Source organism: Haliaeetus leucocephalus, unplaced genomic scaffold (assembly GCF_000737465.1).
Source record: "Haliaeetus leucocephalus isolate CR32 unplaced genomic scaffold, Haliaeetus_leucocephalus-4.0 Scaffold206, whole genome shotgun sequence".
NCBI lineage: Eukaryota > Metazoa > Chordata > Aves > Accipitriformes > Accipitridae > Haliaeetus > Haliaeetus leucocephalus.
The window spans coordinates 39,213-66,050 of NW_010972642.1; the positions used below are offsets into that span (position 1 = coordinate 39,213).

Here is a 26,838-nt window from a genome sequence, read left to right on the forward strand (position 1 = left end):
AGAGTTTTCAACAGAGATTTCATTGGTAGATACAATATTGTCAGTAACTTTCAAAGTGCCAAATGATGTAATTTTACATTCATATATACCTATAATGCAAGAGTATAACAACAAAAATGCAATCATAGACTGGAATGGCTGGGAATAAGCCTTAAATAGGGAAAGTTACAAAGAATCAAGCTAAACAAGCAGCTCCATAAATGAATGAAAAAAACGTAACAGAAGACCAAGTTCTCCTTGTTGACCCAGCAGATGAGGTAATATCCTACACAGCTGATAGGACACTCAAGGGATCCCGACTTTCATTGTCTCTAAACACTGACGTAATTTATATCCATTTGCACAGCCAGAGTGGTGCTTTAAAGAACCTGAAGCACAAAAGTCAAGTTCAATCATTCAATTAACAGCCCAAGCAGCCATGGGGATAGAAACGAAAATATTTTCTCTATAAAAATCTGTGTTTTCTACAGTGAATTCTAAATTTAGGATAATGGCTAGCACTTCTCAGTATTACGATTGCAATCAGGATGTGTGTTATATTTAATTTCTGTTTCGATTGTTCACACATTTCAATGATTTGATAAGGTAATACACTTTATGTCTTGTCTGCAATGTAGACCTAGGCAGAAAATTTTCTGAAAACCAGTGTTTTAAGCTATAGTGATGTATTTTGGTATTGCACAGTTTGATGGACATAGTCAGCAGTTCTATTCCCACATTTGTACTTCTGGGGATGGTGGAAATAAGATATATTTTGGATGCAACAATGAGTCACCGGAACTCATTACTGGGGTATGGTAAATGCTCCATCATAAGGAGTCTTGTCGTGGTTTAACCCCAGCCAGCAACTAAGCACCACGCAGCCGCTCACTCACTCCCCCCCCCATCCAGTGGGATGGGGGAGAAAATCAGGAAAAGAAGTAAAACTCCTGGGTTGAGATAAGAACGATTTAATAGAACAGAAAAGAAGAAACTAATAATGATAATGATAACACTAATAAAATGACAACAGTAGTAATAAAAGGATTGAAATGTACAAATGATGCGCAGGGCAATTGCTCACCACCTGCCGACCGACACCCAGCCAGTCCCCAAGCGGCGAATCCCTGCCCCCCACTCCCCAGTTCCTAAACCAGATGGGACGTCACATGGAATGGAATACACTGTTGGCCAGTTTGGGTCAGGTGCCCTGGCTGGGCATGAGAAGCTGAAAAATCCTTGACTATAGTCTAAACACTACTGAGCAACAACTGAAAACATCCGTGTTATCAACATTCTTCACATACGGAACTCAAAACATAGCACTGTACCAGCTACTAGGAAGACAGTTAACTCTATCCCAGCTGAAACCAGGACAAGTCTTTTGCATCCAGAAGCAGCAACTGTCCTGTAGCACAGTAACTGCAGCCTTGTAGCACTAACATGCTGCAGCTGAAGCACCGCTACTGTACCAGACTGAGAAATCACCAGATGAACCCTACAGCTTGAGTTACTTGGGAGGTCAGGTCAGGTCATAAGGGTTCCTGCTGCCTTTAAGCCTACTGCACTGGAGGTAATGACACAGAGCACTTGGCACCTGCACATGTCAAAATATCTGAAGAACAATGTTAAGTAAGTGTGGCCGATCAAATAATAATCATCATCATACATATGCTTTGGATCTGATCTGCAAGCAGCCTTTCCATGGCACTCCAAGCACAGGCAATGGGGATTCCAAACCCCAGAGAACGTACAGGCTGCAATACAGCCTCTATCATAACTGATTGTCTGTTCCCTCTTTCAAATTAAAGTTTCTATTCCCCATTCAAATGAAACTATCACAAATGATTCTTGACAAGTCCCAAAGGAGTGTAAAGAATATCAATGCACAGTGTAAATTGCTTTTAACATACCGCCAAAGTAAAAAATCATTTTTACTCAGCTCATCATTTTTACAGAGACAGCTTTTTTCTCCCTCGACTAAGTAGCTAGACATCTGTTGAAGGCAAAACATAAAGATATGGCAATCAAAAGACAAATTTTGAAGTACAAAACCATGCTCTTTAAATTTACTCCTTCTGACAGAAATTTGGAGTACACTGCCAGTAAATGGTAGTTAGGCATATGTTAGTGAAATGAAAAAGACCCTGAAAGCATAATTTCAGAGAAAATGCTTTCTGAAAGAGAACTTCCATGAATTCTGGCGGAAAGGCTACTCATCAAAGCCACACACATACCTGTCACGTTTTTGCAAGTTATACTGTATTTAGCTTCCTTGAAAGTACAACAGTAAATGGGATGTTGACCTATTTGCCAGAAGATGGAGGAAACTTCTTAAATTTACAGGTATAAGGGCTGTTAAGTGACTGGTTTGGATTGCTGTCATATTAGGAATGCTGCACATCTTAGAATTCCTGTATTTACTCAAGTTTTAAGGAGATTTCAAAAAGGAGCCATACCTGACTTGCTAATGAGATATTTAACAAAACAATTTTATAGGGTTTCCAAAAATCTGATCTGTAGAGCATTAAAATAATATCAAATTCACTTTAAAATGCCACAGACAAACGTCATCACAACATGTTAACTGAGAATGGAAGCAGGGTAGTTTTGTGATCTAAAAAGATCAAAAACACACACAGAAAAAAATGGAGAGAGCGAAAGAAATTGATAATGTGCCTATACTCTTAAATAACAGGCTGGGGAGAGGGCTAACAAGAGGGGATACTGTATGTTCAGACATGCAAGAAAAACATCATTACAAAAATGGTGCAATGCCATAATGGAGAACTTCCCACTGCAGAAAAATTCAGAAAATAAGTATAAGCAACAAGATTCTAATTATGGAGGATTAAAGAAAAGCATAATTCAGCTGAAGGTAGGTAAACCCCAACTAACCAAAACTGCTGACTGCGTGTGTAGTCCTGCAGAATCATCATTTCACCCTCTATTGCCTGTGATTAGAAAGTACCCTGCCTGTTTTGACTTTATATTGCTTGATGAAATTTAGCAACCTGCCCGCTAAATTTCAGAAGATAGTGCACCATGTATAGGACATGAGCTTGAAGTCCACCAATCTCAAAGGAAAAAAAAAGACCTTTTCAGGCCGGTGAACATTCTGAAGTCCTCTTTCACCACTGAGTTATACTGAACAAGACTGGAAGCTCATCAGCTTAGATCAGGCAAATACAGAACATAGTAAAACATCATACGAGAGTTAAAAACCTCTAAGAATTGTGCACTGTTTCTTTTGGACATAGCAAACCAAAAATACAACCTACATCATATAAGTTCATTAAACTGGAGTTCTACTCCAGGTTCTGCTAATCACCTAGTCACCTTAGGTGACTGCTTATTTCCCCATCCATAAAACAGAACAATAGTAAAATCTGTACTGTGGGGTCTGCAGAGAAAGAGTGCCCTACGAAAGCTAAGCTTACCTTGCTTTAATAAAAAAATATTACCTCTCCTTACAAAGTTTGTTTTATCTGTGTTCTTATACCTTCAAAGCCACAACAAGGCTATCAGAATAGCAGAAGAACATTATTACAGAGCATTACTATGGGGAAAAAAGACATCTAGACAACAAAGGAACAGGCAACAGCAAAGCAACTGCAATTCCTATCTGACACCAATCACGAGCAAATCATTTTACAGTTGAAAAATTGACCATGAAAACCTGTAATTCATTTGTAGAACACTTTGAATTTCACTCCAGGTGTGCAGATTACCCTAGTATTGGACTAATGGAGTAGCACTTACGTGGAAGGGGGTTGTCTCATCTTTATGCGGAATTCAAATCCCCACAGCAGGACAAAGCAGAGAAGCCAGAAGAGTTACACTGCTGTGAAACAGGTGCAAAATGAGATTCATGCTCCTCGTCTTTATTGCTGCAATGACTCTCTGTCTCCAAGGTCTATGATAAACTGCATGAACTCCACGCAACATGATAGCAGCCCAGAAAGCATTAAGGGGGGACTCAATTGACCCCCTAACTGTGATTAAAAGGCCAACCAGAAAGAGAAACTAATAAAGATGGAAGAATAGCAGCAGCAGGTGGGGAGGGCTGGAGACTACCTAGGAGAGATCTCAGAGCCACAGACAAAAACGTGCTGAGGAAAGCAGGATAAAGAACTAAAGCAGCAGACTGGGGAGCCATCAGCAATGGCTCAGTACAGGATGCTTGGGCTGGAACCCAGCAGAAAGACAGGCTGAGTTACTCGGACATTAAGAAGTCATGAACTGGACTCCCCCTCAACAGAGTCAAACCTAAGGCTCAGCTTTTGGTGTCAGGGGGTAAATTTCTTTGCACTGTGTAGCAGGAGAGAACACAAAGGTCTTCTCTATCAGAGAAGGGGACACTGATCCAAAAGAATGCTGTAGATAGCAGATGTCTTTGACAAGAGCCAACACAAAAGTACACTGAACAAGTGAATTTTGAAAAACATTGATTTAGTCTCACCCTCTTACCTGTAACAGGGTTAACCACAAATACATCTATAGTAGTATAGTGTACATACTGTTTCACCTTACTTTTATATTATCAGAATTTCTGCTGCTACCAGACAAAAGGTTTATTTATTGTGGTTTTACCCCTCTCACTAAGACATTAGCTCGAATTTCAGCTTAGGCATGGAAAGATCCTGTCTCAACTGACAAGCCAGAGTTTTGCTCTTACAGACTTAAAGAGAAAGTGCCTATTACGAGAACATGTAATTTCTGAAATCAAGACCTCTGTTAGGACTGTTAGTAAATCAGGTTTGATTTTGATCTGCCTTGTACATTGTCAGCTCCTCGCAGAAGCAAGGGTAACAGAGTCATGTAAAATTTTAGCACCTGACAAATGTATGATAAAAACCCTATTAAGCTGGCAACGCTAGTTAGGAGCAAGGCAGCACACAGTCCGACTTGCTTTTCTGTAGTTGAATGCGCTCTGAAGGAATGACAGGAATGAAAACTTGCTTTCGTCAGTGGGAAGATAAACCTTGGGGATATGAAAGAAGGGGCTCTGTTGAGTAAAAAGGTGCCATTTAACTAGCTACGCTCACATTTCTCTAAATATGTGCAAGTTAAATGACTTGATAGAGCTACAGTCATGAAGAGCCTGTTACGCTAAACCCCCTTCATGCCAGCTCCCCTCAGCACTTTGCTGGAACCACCACACCTGAGCTGGTAACAGCCATTATGTTAAGGCCCCTGCCAGGTCAAGTTGGCCTTTCAGGTTACCTTACCCTAGACAAATATTACCCTCAACAAAAGCTGGCAAAGAGAATAAAGTTCAAAGCTATATAAAGAGCAGACCCAGAAGTACTCACAAGTAGGGGAAACAAAAGAGGAAGGGTAACAGGGACATAGTTATTAACGTGCATTTTACAAACTAAATCAGTGTGAAAATCAAGTTTACGTTGTTAACAAGAGTAATATTGGATGGAGGTAATTGGCATATCAAACTTTGGAGTGCTTGGAAAAATGGAAAGAAGGGCTGAAAGCTTATGTCTAAAAGAATAAAACCAGAGATTATCTCTTGCATACCTACTTACTGTGAATGAGGAGTTCTACAGCTATGGTCCTTGCAGGATCAAATGCTAGCAATGAAGCTAGCAGGAAGAATCTAATTTACCTTGGAGTAGAACCATCCCAAATACTTTCTAACTTTGCCTTTGAAATCAAAAAAAGCAAGCTTCTGATCTTCATTGGAAAAGTTATTTATTTTGCAGGCTTCGCGCAACAGCAGGTTTCAGAAAAGTGTTCGGCCTTAGAAGCGTCCAGTGGGACCAGATATCAAACTTTAAAGAGAAACCACCATGGCTAATTATCACTACATAAGTTTTCTCTACAACTTCCTCATCTCTCAGATGGTCTGTTCTCGAGTAACGAGATATTCAATTTGAAAATCCCAAAACACAGGAACTATCCAGGCATCCTGATGACCATTTGGGGTAAATTCATACCTGAAGAGGATAATACCTGATCCTCTCTCAAGAAAAAGCTCCAGAAAATAACATTCCCACTATTGCATCAGGAAACCAGGACACCAGTGATTTCACTTCTTTCATTGGATCACACGCCAAGGATCTCCGTACCACTTAAAAACTAAATGAAAAATAAAAGCCAACAAAATTATGGATGACCCCACTTTAATATGGTGATGTTAACCATCGTGGCATACCATTGCATGCACCATCCTCATATACAGACTTGGACAAGCATACAAAAAAGGCTGCCTTTGCCCTGTAAAGTAGCAGTTGTAGAGTAAGATCAGCTCATTGAGATAGACGAAGAAGTAGAAAAGTGTGCAAAGATTCTGCAAGACTTACACAGAGCCAGCTTGCAAGGTCTCAGCAAAGCATCAAGTCAGGCATGATTTCCTCCTTATTGGCATGAGCAACAGAAAGGATGTTGTCAGCTGGGATGGGGGCAAGGGAGAGCAATGACAAAAAGCTCCATTTTATCTCATCTGAGTGGCCACTTCAAATTTGCCTTGCCTTTTCACTCAGGGTCTGTCTTAAGGAGTATAAACAAGTATTTTTCAGTCAGACTACATGAAGAAGAGAACCAACTCATTCACTACATGAAAACAAAGGCTAATAAAGGCCAAGAAGAAAAAAAAAAAGTCATTCTTTGTTACCCAGGAAGAAGCCACAGAACCAAATTTACGAGTCCCTAGCACAACTGTACTCAGCAAGAGAGCACTGTTGGCTAAATCCTGGCCATGCTGAAGTCAGCTGGAACATTGCTATTGACTTTAGTGTAACCAGGCTTCACTTGACCTATTTTGCACATAGCTTGTTACTGATTTCCCCGCCGTGGTTCTTTTGGTGCTTAATAATCCAGTGCCCACATTTCCCCACTTAGTGACTACCTTGAAAAAACAAATGCAACTACCATGCCAACCACAGCCACAGCCGTGCTAGGATGAGGGGGTGCCAGCCCCAAGTACCACTTGGAGGACAGACCCTAACCTGGGGAATTGGCACTGCAAAAATTCTGCCAAGACCGGAGCCAGGAAAGCAGTGTTGGCAAGCTTAAATGAGGGAGTCCCACTTTTCAAAGGCCTTGCTTAATGCCATAGCGTGGAGAAGAGCTCCTGTCTGCTATATTCATACACTGCCCAGATTATCACAGGGGCTCTCTAGGTCTCTTCCAATTTTTGTCTGTGAAGCAAAAGGAATAGTGGTTCAGCATCTATATCTGTTTATTGTACAGAAAAAAAGGGGTTTTGCAGTATTTCTTCCCCACGTAGTCCCCATGCAGAAACCCTCATTTTAATTGTCTCCAGAGATTTCTAGGCATAGATTTAGCTGTACAGTAACACCATAAATTGAATTTGAATGACTGTGAAGTGCTTTAGGGAATCGTTATAAAGAGCATCATACTCATACCAAGGATTATTTATCTTTGGCTTTCTCATTTCTTCTTCTGGCACGATAGTGGATCACAGAATAGATCTGTGTAGCCTTTGCATTTATTGTCTCCTTTCACCTAAACTGTCTCCTATTGAACCTAGTCCCATCACTTAAATTTGCAGCATTGCTCCTGAATAACAAGCTACACTGTACATATGCCAAGCCCTGCTGCAAGAGAAGGGAAGTGAGACAAGCCAGTCGGTTTCAGATTGAGAAAAAGGCTGGAGATGGTCTGGATGGAGGAATCTCTATTAATGAATTAGCCTACAAATAGGTTAGCCAGCCTAAAAACCAGGATACACTACACATTCCCATTCTACATTCTTGTCACATTCACAACCTCGTTAAAAATCATCAACAAAGTGTTGCTTGGCATTATTTCATGCCCTGCAGGCAGGTCTAATTCAGCTTGGCTCTATACACCGGGAAAAAAAGCTATACAATAGTAGCTCCCTGCAATCCTCACTGTGGCCCCTGGAGAGGGGGTTCACCGCTGGCAACCATCCATCTGTCTGTTTCCAGCTACATAAAGTATTTTCAGTTTACTGAGGCAGGGAGATGGGCAAGATTAGCTGACTGTCAGAGCTGTGACTGCAGCACACAGAGATCTTACCCCAAAAAGGAGAAGATACCTGAGCTCCATTCCCTGTTAAGTCCTTGGTGCATATTATCAGGGAGAAAAGATGAGCATATATGTTGGGACACTAGATTTGCCTCATTAGTAGCAATATCCGGTGATCCCCTGGTTACTGGAATAATCAGCAATAACCAGCGTGAAAATAGGTGTTGGTTTTCGTTTGGTGTCGTTCAACTGAGGGGCTACAACTGAAGCCCTTGTTCTCTTATAACTGGTGCTTCTTGCCCAAGTACAGCAGGTAGAGGTTGGAGCTAACAAGCATATTCCCATTCACCACATGTGGCTGCTAGGCATTCCCCGACATCCATTTGCAGCTCACTATGACACGTACTTAACTAGATACAACAAAATCAGTGAGATGATACAATAAAGGTGAGTGAAGAGGGATCTTTGAGGGAGCCACCTGCCCGTGCATACCACCAAAGGTTGCAGTAATGTTAGTATCACCACTGTCACCTTCACTGCACTGACTTCTCTCCTTCTGTCGCTGTAGGAATGCCTTGTTACCATGGGACTTAACAGGTTGCAAACACTTTGGTTACACCCCATAAAACCGTAAGTAAGATGTTACACAATGAGAAATTGGTCTATCGGCATTACATAGCACATTTATCCCTATCTGACTGAACAGCTCACTAGATAGCCATTCAGTCAGCATGAGACAGCAACACACTCGCATTTCAGTGTAATACAGCTGTGCTTAATTTGTTCTATGAATCTAGACCTTGTCTTAAAACAAAACCCTAAGCCCATACTTTTCAAGTACAAGATGTGAGGAATTATGCTCTTCATTCATTCACACTTAGCCACACAGCTCTTGTGCTAGGAAGACTAGTTAGGGCAGCAGTAGGTGGACGTGGGTGCTACACTATTATTAAGACAGTTGACTTCCAAGAGCTGTTTCACATCAGACTATTCAGATCACAACCTCTACTCCTTCACACTAAGATGGATAATTTACTCAAAGAAAACTTCTCTCTCCCCTTCCTAATAAAGGCATATTCTCTAGGCAAAAGGAAAAGCCAGCCCCACCCATCACGTATAATTTTTGTTCTTCACCTATCATGCAATTCCCATGCCAGAGAATGCATGACTTAGGAGTTCTTCGAAAACATTTCAGGTCTCACAGAGCTAATATTTGGGATATAATTCACGTAATTTCCTCCTGATCAAATGATTATCTGGAACCCAGTGTCTTTCATCCGAACTTTCTGAAACTGGAGACCATTAGTCCAGTACATTTTACACTGAGAAAAATACAGCCATTGGAGACTGAGCTTCTATGAGGTAGCTCTACTGCAGCATACAGGAACCTCGAACCTAAACCTGCTCACATAACTGACTTTCAGCTCACCTAGGAAAGCGTGCAGAATCATGCTGGCAATAATGTACCCTACATGAAAACATCCTGCCAATGCCTGCAGCAGTCTTCCTGGGATTGATGGACTGGACTAAAGCCAGCAAGCCTAAGCCATGGTCTTGGACTTAAGTGTTCCTCCTTCAAACCACTGGCAAAGCCAGGTATGCATATATGCTAGTGGCTGTTCTCCACAACATACCTAGACTAGCACTGCCAACTGTCACCAGCCCCAAATGCCCATGGTTCGCAGAAGTGTCTAAGACAGTCTTTAAAAAATTAAAAAAGAAGGAGAAGAAGAAAAAAAACCCCACACCATCTCCGCACTAGAAAGAACTATTTCTTCCTGCATTTGGGATTCACAGTTACATTACACAAGTCCAAATTCACAAGGCTGTTAAATGTCATATCCTGACTCATTTCAGCTGGAAAGACACCAGTGCTTTCAGTTATCTTGCCTTTGCCTGCCACTACAGACTACCCCTTTAGCCACCACACACAAAACAGTCACCTCAGACTGGTAGTCACTGGCCAGTAGACAATCTGCAGCACAGATTTAGTTGTCAAATTTCTCCTTAAAGAATCTAAAAAAGCATAAGCTCTGTTGATCAAGAAGGAAAAAACCAGCCTGGATTCTTGATCTGAGCAACAGCAAGTTAAACTGTACTTCACCTGCACATCCAGCATCACAGGATTTACGTAGTGCATCCTGATGTAAGAAAACCACTACTGTGTTATTTTCCAAACGTCCAAAACATCATTTGGAAGCCAATGCCTGCGTCATGGGAGCCATTCAGATGATAAAAGTTGTTCCAGAAGAGAACCACAGCCCTTCCCCTCCACGCCACATCAGGTCATAAGGACTCGAACCCAACCATGCCTGGCTACATAAGTCAATTCCTGAACTGTAATGCAGCAGATTTCTCATTAAATGTAAAGCTGGGCTTCCACTCCCCCCTAAGCAAGAAGACATAAAGGATCTCTTGAAAGTCACTATATAATCCTCCTACAAGATTTGTAACCATGCCACCCCTTTTTAATAGCTTCTGCAGTGGTGTAACCTTCCCTGACTTTCGTCAAGCCTGCAGACTCCACTAAGCTACACTTCCACCTGTATTTAGGAATACCTGGGAGAAGAGGGGGGCTATGTCTTTGCTGCAGGTGAAATATTTTCTGAACATAATCTGATATCCTGCCACACTCCAGTAAAATTTACATGAGCCATACCAAGAAACCAAACAATTGTATGAAAAATAGAAGTATGTAATATTTCATCAATTCCTAGTCATTCTTCTGCCATGTGGTAAGTGCCAGGCATGAAGTGGAACCAGACCTAAGCCTCAAAGAAGCCAGTACTGGTATCAAGCCTAATTTAGAAGTATGTCACCAAAAAAGCTAACTACTGAATACAGTAAATTAATGTAATGCAATCTGATCACTGAATAATTCAAATATACAGTCACATATACAGTAAAAAGTCTATAAACCAAACAAGATTACTTTTAACAATAAAAATCATAAATAATAAGAAAGGCTAACAGGTGGCCAGAATATAAAGGATAAAGCTTACTCAAGATTTAAACACTGACTTCCAAAGAAGCAAAGGTTTCATTGCACCTGTAGGTGGAAGTCTTGGTATATGAACGAGTTCACTGCCAGAAGAACTTCTGCATGGGGAAAAAACCTCCTTTTAGCATCTTATCAGTTATATAAAGCTACAATAAAACAACCAAAACACATCTAACTGTGTTGCCTTTGGGCAGACTAGAACCCACTCTTATTTCTATTTTTATACCCTCAGCCAGGCAGCTCACATGCCCTGTAGTTACTCATAGCCATCAGAAGTTTGCTATTCCTATTGCTTCTCATCTGTGACCACTTCCTTTAATTATTCTTCTGCTTACATTTCTTGCTTCTAAAGCAGCAAGTTTATGTCCCCACAAAGCAGATGAACATTGACTAAAAAGCCCATAAAGTTCCCAGGGCAGTCCGACAGCCTCTCTGGCTGTCTTTGCCCGCATTGCCCGCTTCCTCTTCTGGTTCAGCCTTTATGTTCTGCACTTTACAATCCCACAGCATAACATCTGTACTTGTGACTTCAAGGTACTGTCAGAAACGTTACTTGAGGTAGAAAATTTCGGTTGTGCAGCTAACGAGTAGAAACGTGCACAAGCGTGCGGTGCCACGAGATCCTCCCTGCCTCTGCCAGCAGATGCCCTTCCACAGTGTCCCCTCCCTCCCTGGTACAGCACACCACCGCCGCATCGCTCAGCCTTGCCTGTGTTTCCAGCCCTGCTGTGGCCTCTTCACATTCAGCGGCTGCTCCATGCACAGGCTTGCATTTTACTGGTCAGTAACTGTACAGCCCCGGCTACCAATAGAAATGAATAAATATGCTCTTTGAAGCATTTTCGAAATACAAAATCATGCCAAGTTGCAACACCCTCATGGCTGAATTACCTTCTTGAAAATACCCCATGTTCCTTCTGTCTTAGGTGACTCCACAACAATCCCACAGGGCTTTATGCTTCTTTTAGTACTGCTCAGTATCAATACAGAAGCTGGACCACATTTGCTCTTCCATACCCTCCTATCCCCCAAATCCCGAACAGTGGTGGGATCAATCTGCGGGTTTTTCTGAATGCCCAAGGGCATGAGGGTCTGTCTGGTCCGTGCTTGGATCAGCTCTTGTATTATGTAGGAAAGAGAGTGACTGACGCTCAGTCACTTTAGATTTGAAATAGAAAGGTTGAGTTAGGGCAGCCATTCCTCTTTCTCTGCCTGCGGGCCAAACTGACACTTTGCAGCCCCATCTAGTCCTTCCCTTCCTCTCTGTTACATTTGGAAAGGTCAGCATCTATTTATGTATTTGCACTGACTGAGATAAAGCCAATTTGGCATGTGCATTATTGCAGATAAACTCCAGAAAATCAGGCTCACCAAAGATAGCCTGGCTAAGCAGCTTGGCTGAAGATACTTTAGCAAGCCCAGAGAGACCAAACCATACGTCCCATCTGATGATCAACAGGGACAGAATGCCATTCCTTGGTCTGTTTTAACTCACTTCAAAAGCCTGTTGCCCATCCTCTAGTTAATTACTTCAAACTATACACATTGCATCTCAGTCTTTTTAGCATAAATTTGATTTTCACCATCAGGCATGTTTGCATCTTGTCTATGTGGAGTAGTTTCAGATGGACTATGGCTTTTGCTTAACTGACCAGATAGAGCAGATTATGCCCTACCAGCTTTGCTAACAGGCTGCACAAAATGGTCCAATTACACAGTTCTTAATTAGTCAGTATGGAATCAAAGCAAGGGTAGGAGTTTCACTTAACTAAATACTAAGCCAGATTTTTTATCTCAGCCACCCTGATGCCAATGGCTAGAGATTACCCAGGACTGAAGGGAAGACTCATGCTCCAAAAGAGCACAATTTGTCAAGTCTCTGCAGACAGTATTTCATACCCCAGTTTATGAAAGGCACAATTTGATAAAATTGCTTGAAAAAGTCAGAAGATCTCTTTTTAATTGCATTTCTAACATGCAGATGTCACTTCACGAGGTATAACTACCTCTTTACCTTTTAGTATACAATGTTTTCCACATTTGCAATAATTAATGTTTATTGCATTTTCATTTTGAAGAAATATATGTAGCCCAAATTAAGAACACAGCTTGCATTACAGTATGCTTGGGGAGGAGAAAAGCAAAAAAAAAGAAAAGGAAAAAAAGATATTAAAAAAAGGAAGAAGAGGGACAGTACCAAGAAATTCCTCCAAATCCTAATTAAATACAACTTAAAAGAAGTCAGGGAGGTACTATTTAGACAGTAGAATTAATGGAAGTAAATATAAGAGTTGCTCAATAGATGTTAGTTCTGCAGGCACTTCATGGCCCTACCGAAGACATCAAGGAAAAAAAAAAAAAATCAGGACAGGTATGACAGCAAATATTTCAATGTATTTCTCCAAGCAGCTATTAATTACAGAGCTTTACTGAGAACAGAGTACTTCGGTAAGTTAGATTGGTAGCAAAAATTAACAGAGCGCTTCCAAAGTCAATACCAAAGGCAGTAATTCATGCCTCCTGGCAACACTGCAGTCCATCAAATCCTAACCCCTTTCCCTTCAGGTGGTTTCCCCTTTTATACACAATTTCTGGATCACCTGGGTCTAAAATTGGTCCAAACAACACACAGCATTTGCCCTAAGCAAGTTAACATTGTCCTCTTAACGGGGTTCACATTCCATATACAGCTGTAGCTTCACATTCCACTTCCACTCCGCAGCTGCGCAGCAGCTGCGCTCCCACCTAACCCTTCCCAGTACTTGCTGCTCTTAGACCTCACCTTTTACTTGAAACAAACTGCCACTTTCGTCCACAGGATAAGTATGTTTTCCCTGTAATCATGCAAAATGCCTGCAGACTCTACACCGAACCCCCTTTCAAAATCTGAGTTATTTCCCTGAAATAATTACAAATGATTCTACTATCTGCAGGCTATAACTGTAAGACCAGGGAATTTGCTTTGACACAGCACAAGTACCAACATCAGAGAAGGACACGATAAAATCTCTGGCCAAATGAGGACTGTTGTGAGCAACAAAGACAAATTAAACAAGCTCCCAGAATCTAACAGGTACTCTGAATAAAAACCACAGATCACATAGCACAATCATAAAATCACTCACTGTTACCCAACACAACATTCACCCCCGACAACCCAGAAAATGTCAGACAATGTCTCCATCTTACACTTGCAAGTAGAGCGATTAACTTTTTCCCTGCCTTTACATTAAGGACAAGAATTTAAACTCTAATTAATAAGTTGAAAAATATTGCCTTTCTCCTAATCACAAGGTATTCAGAAACAGCTGCCAGCTTTCCCAAATTTATTTGTGGCTTGAAGCTATTTCCTTTGGATTTCTCAAACACCATTTGTGATGACTATTCATGAGAAGCTCATTGCAAGTAGCCATTCTTCTAGCTGACAGCATTTTGCAGGTGAAACTTTAGAAAGGATTTGGGCAGCTGGGGAATCATATTTTAGTAATTTGAAATAATCTACTGGTACCAAATGTGTCTAACTGCTTCAGGTGAAATATAATAAAACCAGAAAATTTTTCAATGAGTTAGTTATTTTGTCAAATTAAAAAGTTGAAGCTTAACATCTGAAATCTCTTTTGAAATGTATTCAGTCCCCTACCCTCCAAAATAATACTTTACATGGCAGAGTGAAAAGTTCCATTTGATTTACCTATTTCTTTAAACTTTTGGGGGAAGGGGAAAGGAGATCTCAGAAATTCATCTCAATTCTTCCTTGCTATAAGCTTTTGCCAACATGCAACAAAAATAAATTATTTGCATAAACAGCTAAATACTGGGGTGATGGGGTTTTCTCCTCTAATGGTAAAGATAGTCTGAAATTTGCTTTTGAAACTCTGAGGAAGAAAGAGAGAGGAAGGAGTGCAAAATTATTTCAGAAAATGTTTGAAACTGGGGCTTGTTTTATTCTCTAACTCAAAAGCAGATGAGTGTTTGTTCATGTTTCTCTCACATGGTTTTGAGTTATATCCCAGCTACTCCTGTGGTTACATCATGTGTACTCATAGCACCTAAAAATTACTGCAGGAATATACAGAAGCCTGTTTTTTTCTTCCATTCTAGTCAGACAGTAAAGGGTGGAAAATGCTAGTCATGCCTTCCGTTGTGCCTCAGTAAAATGCAACAGGACCAGAGTTGCATGGCTAAACTTCCAGGCTGAAGAGCAAGGAGGGTGTATGTCCCTGTCCTGCCAGGGACAGGACTCCTGAACACTCACCAACACACAGTTCCATTTTCTGTATAACAGTTGGACCACGGTGGAGAGGAAATACATTTACAAGTCACCCATGGCCTTTAGTGGCCAACCCAAGAGACGGCAGCCTGGCTATTCAGCGGTTTATCCAACCATGCTGCTGAACTCAACTGTAGTAGGGTCACCTGCATCTCTGAACTCTCAGTGCCCCCAGATATGTATCAAAATGACTGGCTAATATTGAAACTTCAAGCCTACAAGAAAAGCCTTAGAAAAGTGGTAGGTATGTGTAGGAATAACCTCTCGTTGTTAATATTAAACTACGCCTACATTTATATGCAGAATCTACACTTTTTGTCTCCTAAGAGTGGGAAATAATGCTGTAGATCGCAGCAAGTACTACAACAAAGCTGCTGTCAAGAAATATCTGATTTTAATTGAAATGACGCTCCATTCTCCAACAGCTCCGGGCAATGCCACCGTAGTAGGAGTTGGGAGATGAGACGTAGGTGGGATGCCCGCCCTCACTGCACGCTAGGCCACCTTCTGTGATGAGCCACATCCTGCCCCACGTCTTCTCCTGACCAGTAGGTATTGACAACGAGCCCCTAGCAGTTTCTCTCTGCGATAGAAAAGATGGTGCAGTCTGTGTAATATTTCATTTCTGTTTCAAAAAAATTTAACTCTAGAAATCAGGGGGAAAATGACACTGAGAGAAGGGGAGAGTAAGAGGAGCCACTTCCAGAAGCTGGAATTGTTGGGTCGTGCAAAACTCTGCAATTTCAAATTTTGTTCTCAAACTGAAATGAAACACTGAATGACTATTTCTACATGAAAGCTTTTTTCTTTTGCAAATTTCTCCCTTGGCCTATCAAAAACTTAAAAAAAAAAAAAAAAAAGGAGGAAGAATATAATCAAGCAAAGTCTGAGGAAAAAAAAGCTAGCAACAGAGCTGATAAAAGTTGAAATATTACATTCAAAAAATGGTAAAATGAAATGTCATAACACCACCAAAACCTTTTAACCTTTTCACTTCAAAGAAAAATTGAAAAACCAATGAACTGATACTAAATTTATATTTTGTTGAAATAGCATTTTTATTGGAAAAGCACTTTTTATTGGAAAATGTTGAACCAGCTGCTAAGAACTTTATCTACAGATTACTTGGAAGAAAAAAATATTCCATTTTGTATTGTTCACATTCAAAAATAAGTGACACTGTACATACTAAGTTCTGACATACTTACGTTATTTCTGTGTAAGTCTCCATTGATGCATAGCCAGCTTATTCTATGCCATAAAATACAGCAAGTTTCCTATTTAGTTTTGAGTTACTTTATCCTGTAAGTTAATAACTGGTTCAGGACTGAGAAATCTTCTGCAAGCCCAAAATGGCTTAAGCCCAGCAGATTGATGCGGATGGAGCCTTTTTTTATTTATTCCGGAGGAAATATTTTTTCGATTATATCAACATAGCTGTGGTCCTTTACATTCCTGTTACATCCCCTGAGAATTTCAGAGTATTACCCATATTTTATGAGTGGTTTTAAGCTTCTGGATACTTTTGAAAGGAATATTCATCTTCACAAAAATCGCTTGCCAGTTGCTAGCAAGCTAATAGACACCATTCTTCAAAGAAGCCTGAAAAATTTAGGCAAGTATTTTTCTTGAAACAAAGAGAGAGGTATAAAAACACTTCACATAAGAATTTACTGCAAATAAACCTTACTAAGCTTTTAAGCCTAGCAGGATTTAATCTGATAAAGGTTTACAAAATTCCGCAGGGCAAAATACATAGGAGTAACACATCAAGGTAGAGGCATTAGTACTTGCAAGAAAAGAGGGAGTAGTAGCGAGTAGCACTTGTCAGAAATGAACTGCCCGTCAATTCATTAAAGAAATAGCATTTCTGGCACTGGTCCTAGAGCTGCTTTCTAGCATTGTTCTAGGGTTGGAGCATGATAAAAATTCACCTTTTCCAGCACTGCCCTTACAACGGCATCTAGCCATCCTCTTCACAGCCTGCTTGGCAAGCCTAAGAGACACTCAACTCCTTAGCTCATGTTGTCCCTCAGCAGTTTGTCTCTCCAAGGCTTCCCAGATCCTCGCTCTCAATCCAGCCAACTGATAAAACTGAGAACAGGGCTTGGGACCCTGGGAACCACCAGAGTTCCCGAGACCGTGATTGCTCTCTAACCAGCATTTACCTCTCTGAAGGAGCCCATCCAGTACTCCGCTCTTTTCTGCGAGGGGAGGTAGGACAGACACCACTATGGCCAGGCAGAGTGCTAGGTTTTAATCCAAAGAAAACAAAACCCAAAATCCCAAATTGATCACAAAATAGCGACCTCCCTGTACCAGCCTAGGTGGGGCTTTTCTGAAATGCTGGAAAGGATGTGCACATTTCAAGCAGTTGCAGCCAGTATCTTTGTGTGGTACAAAGTTCACAGCTCTGCCAAGGATTTCAGTTTTCTCCAATAAACAGTGGAATATTGTTGCAACAAATCATACTAATCATCATAAAAGATTTACAGCTGCTACTTTGCAACACACCATAAACTTTCTACCGGTCTCAAAGGCAAGGAGAGAAATTCCCCCCAGCCAGGCAGCCCCTTTCCAGCTGTACTGCAGGAAAAAACACTCGCCGTGCACGTTTCAGCATCTACTTGTTTGTTGAGCTTGCAGGGCCACAGCAGCTGGGGAGCAGCTTCAGGGAGGCAGAGGTCCATTAACCAGTTCATTGCAACAGGCACAGCCCAGTGACATGACAGCAGACTTGCAACCTAAACAAGACACAGCTGTGACACCACTCCTCAGGATAATGTCTTAACACAGAAAGTGGCTGTTCCCCTCTCCTCTTCTCTACACTGCCATTTCCCTTCATTCTTTCTCCACTAAAAGGAACTCATTCAAAGTCATAACTCTGTTGTTGAGATCTGGAAACTATTTAAAAAAAAACCCACAAACCAACAACCACCTTTTTGATGTTTTATTTGCTGGATGAGTTTAACAAAGACTCTGCTACATGTTTAACTGAAACAGCAACAAATGAAAAGCCCGGTGTGAATGACTCAACACTGACTGGGAGGCTTAATAAATACCTACACCTTTAATTTGAGACATTAAAGTAACATGAAAATCAATTAATACATCCAGATGTTTCGCTTTCTTTAAATGTGTAGCCACACAAAACATCTCTCCTTCCACATACAAAATTCAATATAATAAACTCATTATTTAACATCAGTTCATATACTAATTAAAAACAGAAGAAGCCTAGATCAGTATTACAAATTCCCAGCACTCAAAAACTCTGCACTTAACCCAAAACACCTCTGCTGAAAAACAAACCACTTCTAATATTCAAAACACAGCAAAAATCAACAAAGTCAAGTTGTCGGCTTCTGTTACCAGACTCACATTGCTTGCCACCAATAAACTTCATTAACTTGGAAGTAACTTGGACACCTTCACACAAAGCACTGTCACACTTTAGCTAACAGATCTGAACTGAAGCAATCCTAGATGAGGGATCATGCTCCCAGTGAGTGTGATCACTGACTAAAATGCAGAAATCACCTTCTTAAAACAGCCAGAACCTAGCATTTTGAAAATCAAGACCGGTGGCCCAATCTCATCCCTTGTGTACATCTGCACACCTGAAAAGTGGCCAGGGAAATATTAACATGCACACAAACATTTTACAATTTTCAGAACATAGAAGTAAAAAAGCAGAGGAGACCATTTTGTATTGAGAAATGAAGATAAAATTTCTTGACAAGCCTATTCATACTCACTTGTACCATGTTACCATTTAGTATATTAATACTTAAAATGAAAAGACAAATAAAAGTTACTAACCTGTGGGAAGAGAGAGTAAGTTGCATTGTCAATAGTGACAGAATACAAAAATTCCCCATCAAACCAGAGGTTCTTTCCCATTGGGGAGTTCAGCTTTGTCATAGCAAAGAGCTGCCCAGGATCACAGCATTCTTCCAGCAGTTTCCTAGTGAAGCCAACCAAAAGAGAAAGAGCCGTATTAATTAGAGCCTTGGCATGCCTTCTCGAACAACTACCCCTCACACCTGAGATCCTGCTGCTCTCAGGTGCTCCAAATCAAGGCATTCATCTTCCCAGCCAGCGGATGAACCATGGGTGAATTCTTCTTTACTTACAGAATGGCCAAAAAACCTGATTTTATTTCAGAAAATCTTAGAAATGGACAGTAAAAATTTTCAACCTCCATTCACGTTTGAGTGGCATAGGAAGATTCAGCAAAAGAAACTCCACCCTTTAAAACCCATTCTAATGAATAAAAAACTGGTCTCCAACACATACAGAAATCACAGAAGCTCCTCTGAAAATTAAATCGGAGGTATATGAAAATTCAGTATCAAACCTTATTCATGAAGAGCAGGCCTCCTAAAACCCTACAGTTACAAAACTTAAGTATGGAGAAATTTGGCATCTCTCTCTAGTTACTAAACATCCTTGTGCTACATTCACAGCAGTATTAGAGCCTGCATTCTGACTGAAGTCCAAGTTGAGTCAACCCAGTATGATTGTGTGTGTGTGTGTATATATATATATATATATAGGATATTATACTTGTTTTCTCGCCGAAACTACGTATCCTCTTACACATTCATTTCCCCCAAATCCTTATTACTCAGCTTGAGCAGGAATCTGAGAGCTGGTGAGGTGGTTGAAGGTTGTATTCAGCAACAATTCTGTATCACAGCAAACTCAGCAATTAATATCCTAAAATACAGAATGATGAAAAGTTCTAGACATCTGCAGGGCAGGAATATCCTATCTTCCCGAAGCCCGCATGGGAGTAGCTCTCTATAGGAAGGGTGATGCTCATATTAGGTTTTATATGTAATAGATGTATGTAAAATATACATTGCAGAGTTACGTCATTACAGTATATTAATATATTATTATATACATTTATCAGTTATTTTAAAGGGAATCCTAACGAGACTGATGCCATTTCCAGTGGCTCTGCAAGAGTTGCAAGTGACAGGCAGAAAAACATCAGTTATTAGTGACTACTAAGATGCTCGATACAGCTGTTCTTCCTCTATGAAGTCATTCAGAGAAATGTTTAAAAATTTTTAGCATTTTTTAAAGTTTTATAGCTACTTTTCTTCTCTAAAAATTGATATTTTATAAAAATCACTGTTTTTCCCTATCAAAAATTGATTTTACTGTAAGTTAATAGTTTTCTGCAACCGTGGGAATACTACTTTCCATACATATGTCAGCTGAAAATTTGATGAAAACCGTAGAGTGGATTTGTTGTAATCTTAGCAGAAAAGGAAACAGCTTGAAAATGTTGCATGGCAAACAGAAAACCTAGAGGTGCCAGTGCTATCCGTTAGCTTTCCCTACGAGGGAAGTTCAGTGATTTGCTCCATTCCACTCCAGGGCAGCGCTGCCCCTACGGACACCCTGGGCCCCTGGGACACTTCCTCACGCGGAGGAAGGCTCCCAAGGGACAGCAAGGATGCAAGCACCGGGAAGCTGGATTGAGGGCAGGAGGTCCACTCCACTCCTCAAACAGGCACCCAAGAGTAGCCTTTGCACATGACATGCAGGCAGATTAAATTGTTAAAAGGAAGAAAATTACACAAGGTAACTGGATATCACATTTGTAAGTCAAGAGTCAGCTTCTATGAAGAGCCGCAAGGTAAGCTCTCCCCAGTAATAGGCTGAGCAGCTCCTCTGTACCCACAGGCAAAGAGGGGAGTGATTTTTACAAGGACTCAATCAGAAGCTTATGACAGGGTGCTTCATGGCTCAAAATTTCAGTATTTTGTCCATCTGACCCTACGGTGCTGCACTGCAGAGCATGAGGTTCCACCAAATATCCAGACCTTACATTGTGAGGGTACGGGGCTCATGACCGCAGAGCACGCTGCTGCTCAGACTGAAGTGCTATGAGCACTAACTTGTTTCCGTGTGCTTTCTTCATATACACCTGAACTCCTCCATCTGTATAAACAAGTATTTCAGAAAAGATATAAATCACTGTGCTCGGGTGCATAAGTCAACCCCAAATTAAGGAAGTCTAGGACAAAACCGTGTCCAGTTCTAGACCCCACAATTCAGGAAAGACGCAGACAGACTGGAGATGGTCCAAAGGAGGGCCACGACGATGATCAAAGGGCTGGAAAACCTGCCTTATGAGGAAGGACTTCAGAAGTTAGATCTTTCCTCCCTGGAGAAGACAAGACTCAGGGGGGACCTCATCACAGTCTTCCAGTATTTGAAGGGCAGTTGCAAAGCAGATAGAGGCTCTCTCTTCACAAGGAGCCACATGGAGAAGATAAGGGGCAATGGGTACAAGTTGCACTGGGAGAGGTTTTTGTCTCGATAGAAGAAAGAAATTTTTTACAGTGAGAACAATCATTCCCTGGAACAACTTCCCCAGGGATATGGCAAAGTCGCCATCTCTGGAGGCTTTCAAGACACAATTGGACAAGGTGCTAGATAATCTCATCTAGGCTCCATTTCCCACGAAAGGCTGGACCAGGTGATCATTCGAGGTCCCTTCCCACCTTGGCGGTTCTGTGATTCTGGAACTGTTTTCCCTTAGGCTGCCTGTGGCAGAGCTGGTTTGTTCTCCCTCTGAGCAGAACAGAGCAATGTGTTAGCCAGAGCAGCATTTCCCGTTCCTAGAAACACCAATAGGTCTGCTTATACCCACCACAGAAATGCTTCACATCATCCTCCCGCTGATGCCCAAATAAAGCCTTCATCACAGAACTGTGAAAATCAAACTAGAGGAAATTTGAAATCCCTCGCCAAATAACCCTTGCAAAACAGTTTAAGACAGATATGGAATATTGTTCCAAATAAAAGATTTGAGAGTGGAGATTTTTCTGGCTGTCCACAAACTCCAGTTTGCAGCCTTTAAAAAATTATTTCTCTCTCTGTCAAGTGGAAAGAAAATTTTTGCCTACTTTTCCCCTCCTTTTCTTTGTATTTTCTATACCCACAGCAATGTTTTCAAGAAAGCATAAGGTAATCCAAGATCAGCTAGAGCCTCAACTCTACACATAGTTGTTTGTTATACAACTGTATAACAAAATTAAAATTTCCAAGTGAAACCCTGCAACTTATACCTTCTCTGGAAGTCTGGTCTGAGCAAGAAGCACAAAAATAACAGATAACTCAGTGGAAAAGTATCTAGGGAATGTTTTATATTAATGAATCTTTCCTTAGCCAGAGTAAACTGATGAGCTAAGGAACAGCTCTTTGTACAATTCCCCCCTCACCCCTTCCATCTATTAGACTAGATATATATACCTATTCTTTCCCCTCCCCAAAAATGCATTCTTCTGGTTCCCATGGAATCCTTCATTAATAAACATATTACAAAAAGCAGTAGGTGCCTCCTCGAAGGTCCACAGATAGGCAGGTCGCTAGTTCAAGTATGCATCTGTATGTATTAGCACAAAAATCTTGTGCACTCACATGTGCTTTCTGTCAGAAAAGAATAATTATTAAAAGTCTCACATTATTCAGTCTCTCTTTCTAATCCAAATCCCAAAATTACAAAGTGAGAAAAGCTCCATAGGAAAATGTGCATTAAAAGCAGAATGGATTCCAAGGCGAACCTAAAGCAGGGCACCTTGCAGGATCGGGGAGTTCGAACTGATTTGCTGAGCTTGATTAAAATGTACAGCTAAAATGTTATCATAGAATTTGCAAAACTGCAGCAGCTTTTAGCCAAGGATTTTAATTCACTGCAAGCATTCCTTCCCTTGCAGGATGTAAATAATACACCTTTAATTCAAAGTTATCTCCAATTCAGAGGAGACCTGTGTATGAGAGGAATTAAACAACTTGGATATTGGTATTGAAAAGGTACCAGGGGCCCTCAGATCTGAGAGCACTTAATGGATAAATCCCTAATTGTGGGAGAGGCAGGAGAAAAGTTACTTTGAGAATCTCACTACAGGCCTCTCAGATTTCAGCCAGAACTGGGCACCAAGCAGGTCATTAACTACAAGGCAGCATTAGCACTGAAGTGGTTCTGCGCATCAACTCAAGCAGCAACCTGTGCACAAGGTGGGAGCTGAGCAGCAGTTTTGAGACATTAGCCATATCCCCGCGGTACACTTTGCTGAGGTTATACCAGCAAACATTGCACACTGAAAGAAGAAGAGTGAAATAGCTGGTGCCAAGGATCCTACATCCACATTACCTTATTTTCATGGGATTTACTGCAGACCAGCTCTGGTCTGATTCCACAAAAAGCCTGTGAGTGGCTGTAGCATATTGAGTGCATTACTGAAGTGCAGAAACCGGGGACGATCTGGATATTTGCCTCAAAAGCCAACTTATGACCAAAGGGCTAATACTGGTGCACCTTCCTCCACCCAAAAGCAGAGAGGCAGCCAGACATCCTTGCAAAGCCTAAACCTAAATTCATACATAAAGTCAGTGAAAGAGCTTGCATAACAATCCCAATCTACTTATTCTTCATCTTGAGTTAATGAACTTTTCAGTTTGATTTCGGTTTGCAGCCAGTTAATGCTTAATCTCACCCTGGTTTGACTCGAGTCCCAGGCAATAATGACTCAGTAGCTGGTTCAAACATCCCAAATGGCTTAAAACTGGCAAATATAACATCTAAAATCAGAAATGGGCAATTCCACAGCATGGGTTGTCAGCCAGGAGGTTACAGCCCTTTAGGTATCTCTTCTCCGCAGGTGGAGCAGGTCCTGCCTCCCCAGCACACCAGCACTTCTCCAGCTCTCTGCCATGCCTGCCTTGTGATGCTGCACTACACGAAGCACGTAAGCCCTGCCAACACTGTGAAAGGGAGGGGGAGCAAAATTCTTCCTCTCAAATTTTTCCTTTTAATCCCATGCAAGCGGGATGTAGTACATCAATGAGGAAAAGATCAGGTTGATGGGAAGCCACCTGTCAGGCAGCAGCAACAGGAGGGCAGCTTCATGAAGGACTGAAGGCTTATGCCCGATCTTAAATGGAGCGATGGGCAGAGGGTGCGTGGCATGGCACAGCATATGGGGTGCGGGGTAAGGGTCCAGGTGAGGCTGTTCAGAGCTATTGGGGCCTACTGGTGCTCTGACACTGGTAACACCACCAACACCCCTTTTTCTGCCCCAAGGGGATAGCAGTTTTATAGCAAATCCCCCCCACACACACTTGCTGAACCTTGCATTGAACAGGACCCCATCCAGGTCTGCAGAGCAGGGACCCATGAAGGATGATGCTGCACACACGGGAGGAGGAGAGGACAGGAGAGGCTACAGCTTGATGCTGCTCTGCAGATCCCAGTAAGTGCCAGCAGTCCCCATGCTGAACAAAGGCATTGATTCAACCATTGCTCAAAAATGGTAACACGAAACTTATTATTGTTTATCATTAGAGTTTGGCTTTAATGGCAGCATTAAAATAGTGACTGAAGTTCAGGTTCAATTTTGAGATAAAAATAATTGGTCAAATCAATTGCTTTAGTCACACTGCTCAGCTGCTTGGATTTAACTGGTATCATGCTAGCCTATGTCCGGTGACTACAAAATGGAGCCAGGAGCTGACAGCACAAGACTGCAGCATTTGGTCTGACAAAAATCTCCTTTTCTTTACATTGCAGTTCACGCTCACCTCAACTTCCCATGTTTTGCTTTGGGATCAAATGAATCTGAACACCCCGAGAAAAAAATGAATCTGCCTTTGGAGTTTCAGTTGGTCTCAAGCCAAAACCATCAGGCCTTCACTCACAAGCAGGGATTTGTGGCACTGCTGAAATCCAGAGTATGGGTGGTCGCTTGGGTCCATTAGGGAAGATTTGCACAGCTCCATTTCAGTGCAATTGCTTAATTGATTTCATCTATGTATCCCGCAGGAGGACTAGGGATAGCTTCATGGACTCCTCAACTACATCTACACCTATTTCCCAGCACATGCATACTTAGGGGATCCCGGGCTAATGTCCCTATCAGAAATTACTTTAGAGATTAATATCAACAGTGGCTCTGAAACACAGCTGGTCTGACCACCTCCAACACTATGAGTCTCAAAATCTAAACCTGAAATTCTCTAAATCAAGTCTTCAGCGTACTGTTTCTGTAAGAATAATACATCCACATGTTCTTGCAAGAAGTTTTGGTGGTGGGGGAAAAACCACAATTGTTGCTTAATGGTTAAAATCTTGCCTTTAACAAATTTGCACCCAGTTTAGAGTTTGAATTTTTGGCAGTTCAGGTTTTGGCTGATTTTTTAAATTATTTCCCCCCCCTCCCTTAAGAGATCCCTGGCTTCCCAAATCTCAGCCTCCCCTCTGATGAGTGGAAAAGCTGGAGTTTCCTGAATTTCTCGCTTTGGAAGTTTTTTACTCCCTCCATCATTCCTGTGGCTATTCTCTCCTTTTCAAAATCCACCTCTAAATATTCCAAGCCTGGAAATATTATTTCTAGGGTAGTCACCCCCTGCCAACTGCAGGGACAAAATGACATCTCTGTTATTACCCATGCATCCCACGTCCAAGGCCTATTAACTATTTAGCACTCTTCTCGCTGCCAGTGCTTCCCAGGGTGGGGACATCCATCTGTAACTGCAACCTGCACTCTGGTTTGCTAAATGTGAGATTTCACATATGGCTTTACTGAAAATTAGGAAGCTTAGTAGAAAACCCAGGCTGCTCTGTCTCCTGGGCCTGTCCCCTGGATCAGTTGCTGCCCTGCTCCTTTTCTCATCCAACAAATTTATCAACAATATTTTAATGTTGTCTTGCAGATCAGTGATTAAAAGAAATGCAGAGGATCAAGAATTAATCTGAGCAAGTTCACACATGGACACATCCTCAGTTCATCCATCCAATGACCATAACCATCCAAGAACATAAAAAAAATATAGCCCCATATCCCATCTCCAACAGTAGGCAGTAGCTAATGCTTACAGCTATAAGAGAGTCCTCTCATATAGCCACATAATGGCTATACTTGTGGCCGTTTTTTGCTCCAAGCTGGCAGCCTGAGAATTTTATGGCTCTACAGAAGGCTACAGAAGTCATTCAATAACAACAAAATCACTGATTCAGTTACAGTCAGTGTGGTTGCATGAGCTTGTAGCTGCAGTTGGCATCTGGCTTCTGAATATTCTGTGAAAACATCGTTAGTTGGGTTTGGTCACATACATTGAATTTCTCTTTCCCAAAGAGCTCAATATAATACTTGTAACTGGGGGTTAGCTTGAAGAAGTCACTGAGGCTTTGAGGTTTTCATGGTGTTTAACGTACCTTACTATTCCAGGGGTTCAAGGCATGCTAGCCTGCACCTTAGGCAGGGCAGAAGACAGCAAGTATAAGGAAACTGAAAGTGGAATGTAATGTTCTTCTTTTATCAGGGCAGGTATCACACACATCAAACTTTTGCTTCAAACACCTAACGGCCCCTGTACCAAAGCTGTGTGTAGAAGACGAGCAACCGCTATGAATTTACTAGGGAGATGGAGGGAAGAGGCTGTCGCCTTTCTGCTACCACCAGATGCTAAGGGACACACTGAATGAACTCCAAGTCACAAAACACAGAGCCACGTTGTCTTCCTCTTTCACTTCAAAACCAAACTGGCTTCAGCCTTGTCAAGTATTTTGGCACCACTCCTCTCTATAGCAGACTCC

The 26,838-nt window shown here is 41.5% G+C and overlaps 1 protein-coding gene across 1 annotated transcript in view; it reads right to left on the reverse strand.

Annotated features, from left to right (window-relative positions):
* The window catches only part of LOC104831014 (alpha-N-acetylneuraminide alpha-2,8-sialyltransferase-like), a 53,232-nt gene that overhangs the window by 21,748 nt on the left and 4,646 nt on the right, over positions 1–26,838 (reverse strand). The window contains exon 2 of the mRNA XM_010566328.1: positions 19,041–19,185. Within this exon, the coding sequence (XP_010564630.1) occupies positions 19,041–19,185 (145 nt within the window). The remainder of the gene's footprint in view (positions 1–19,040; positions 19,186–26,838) is intronic.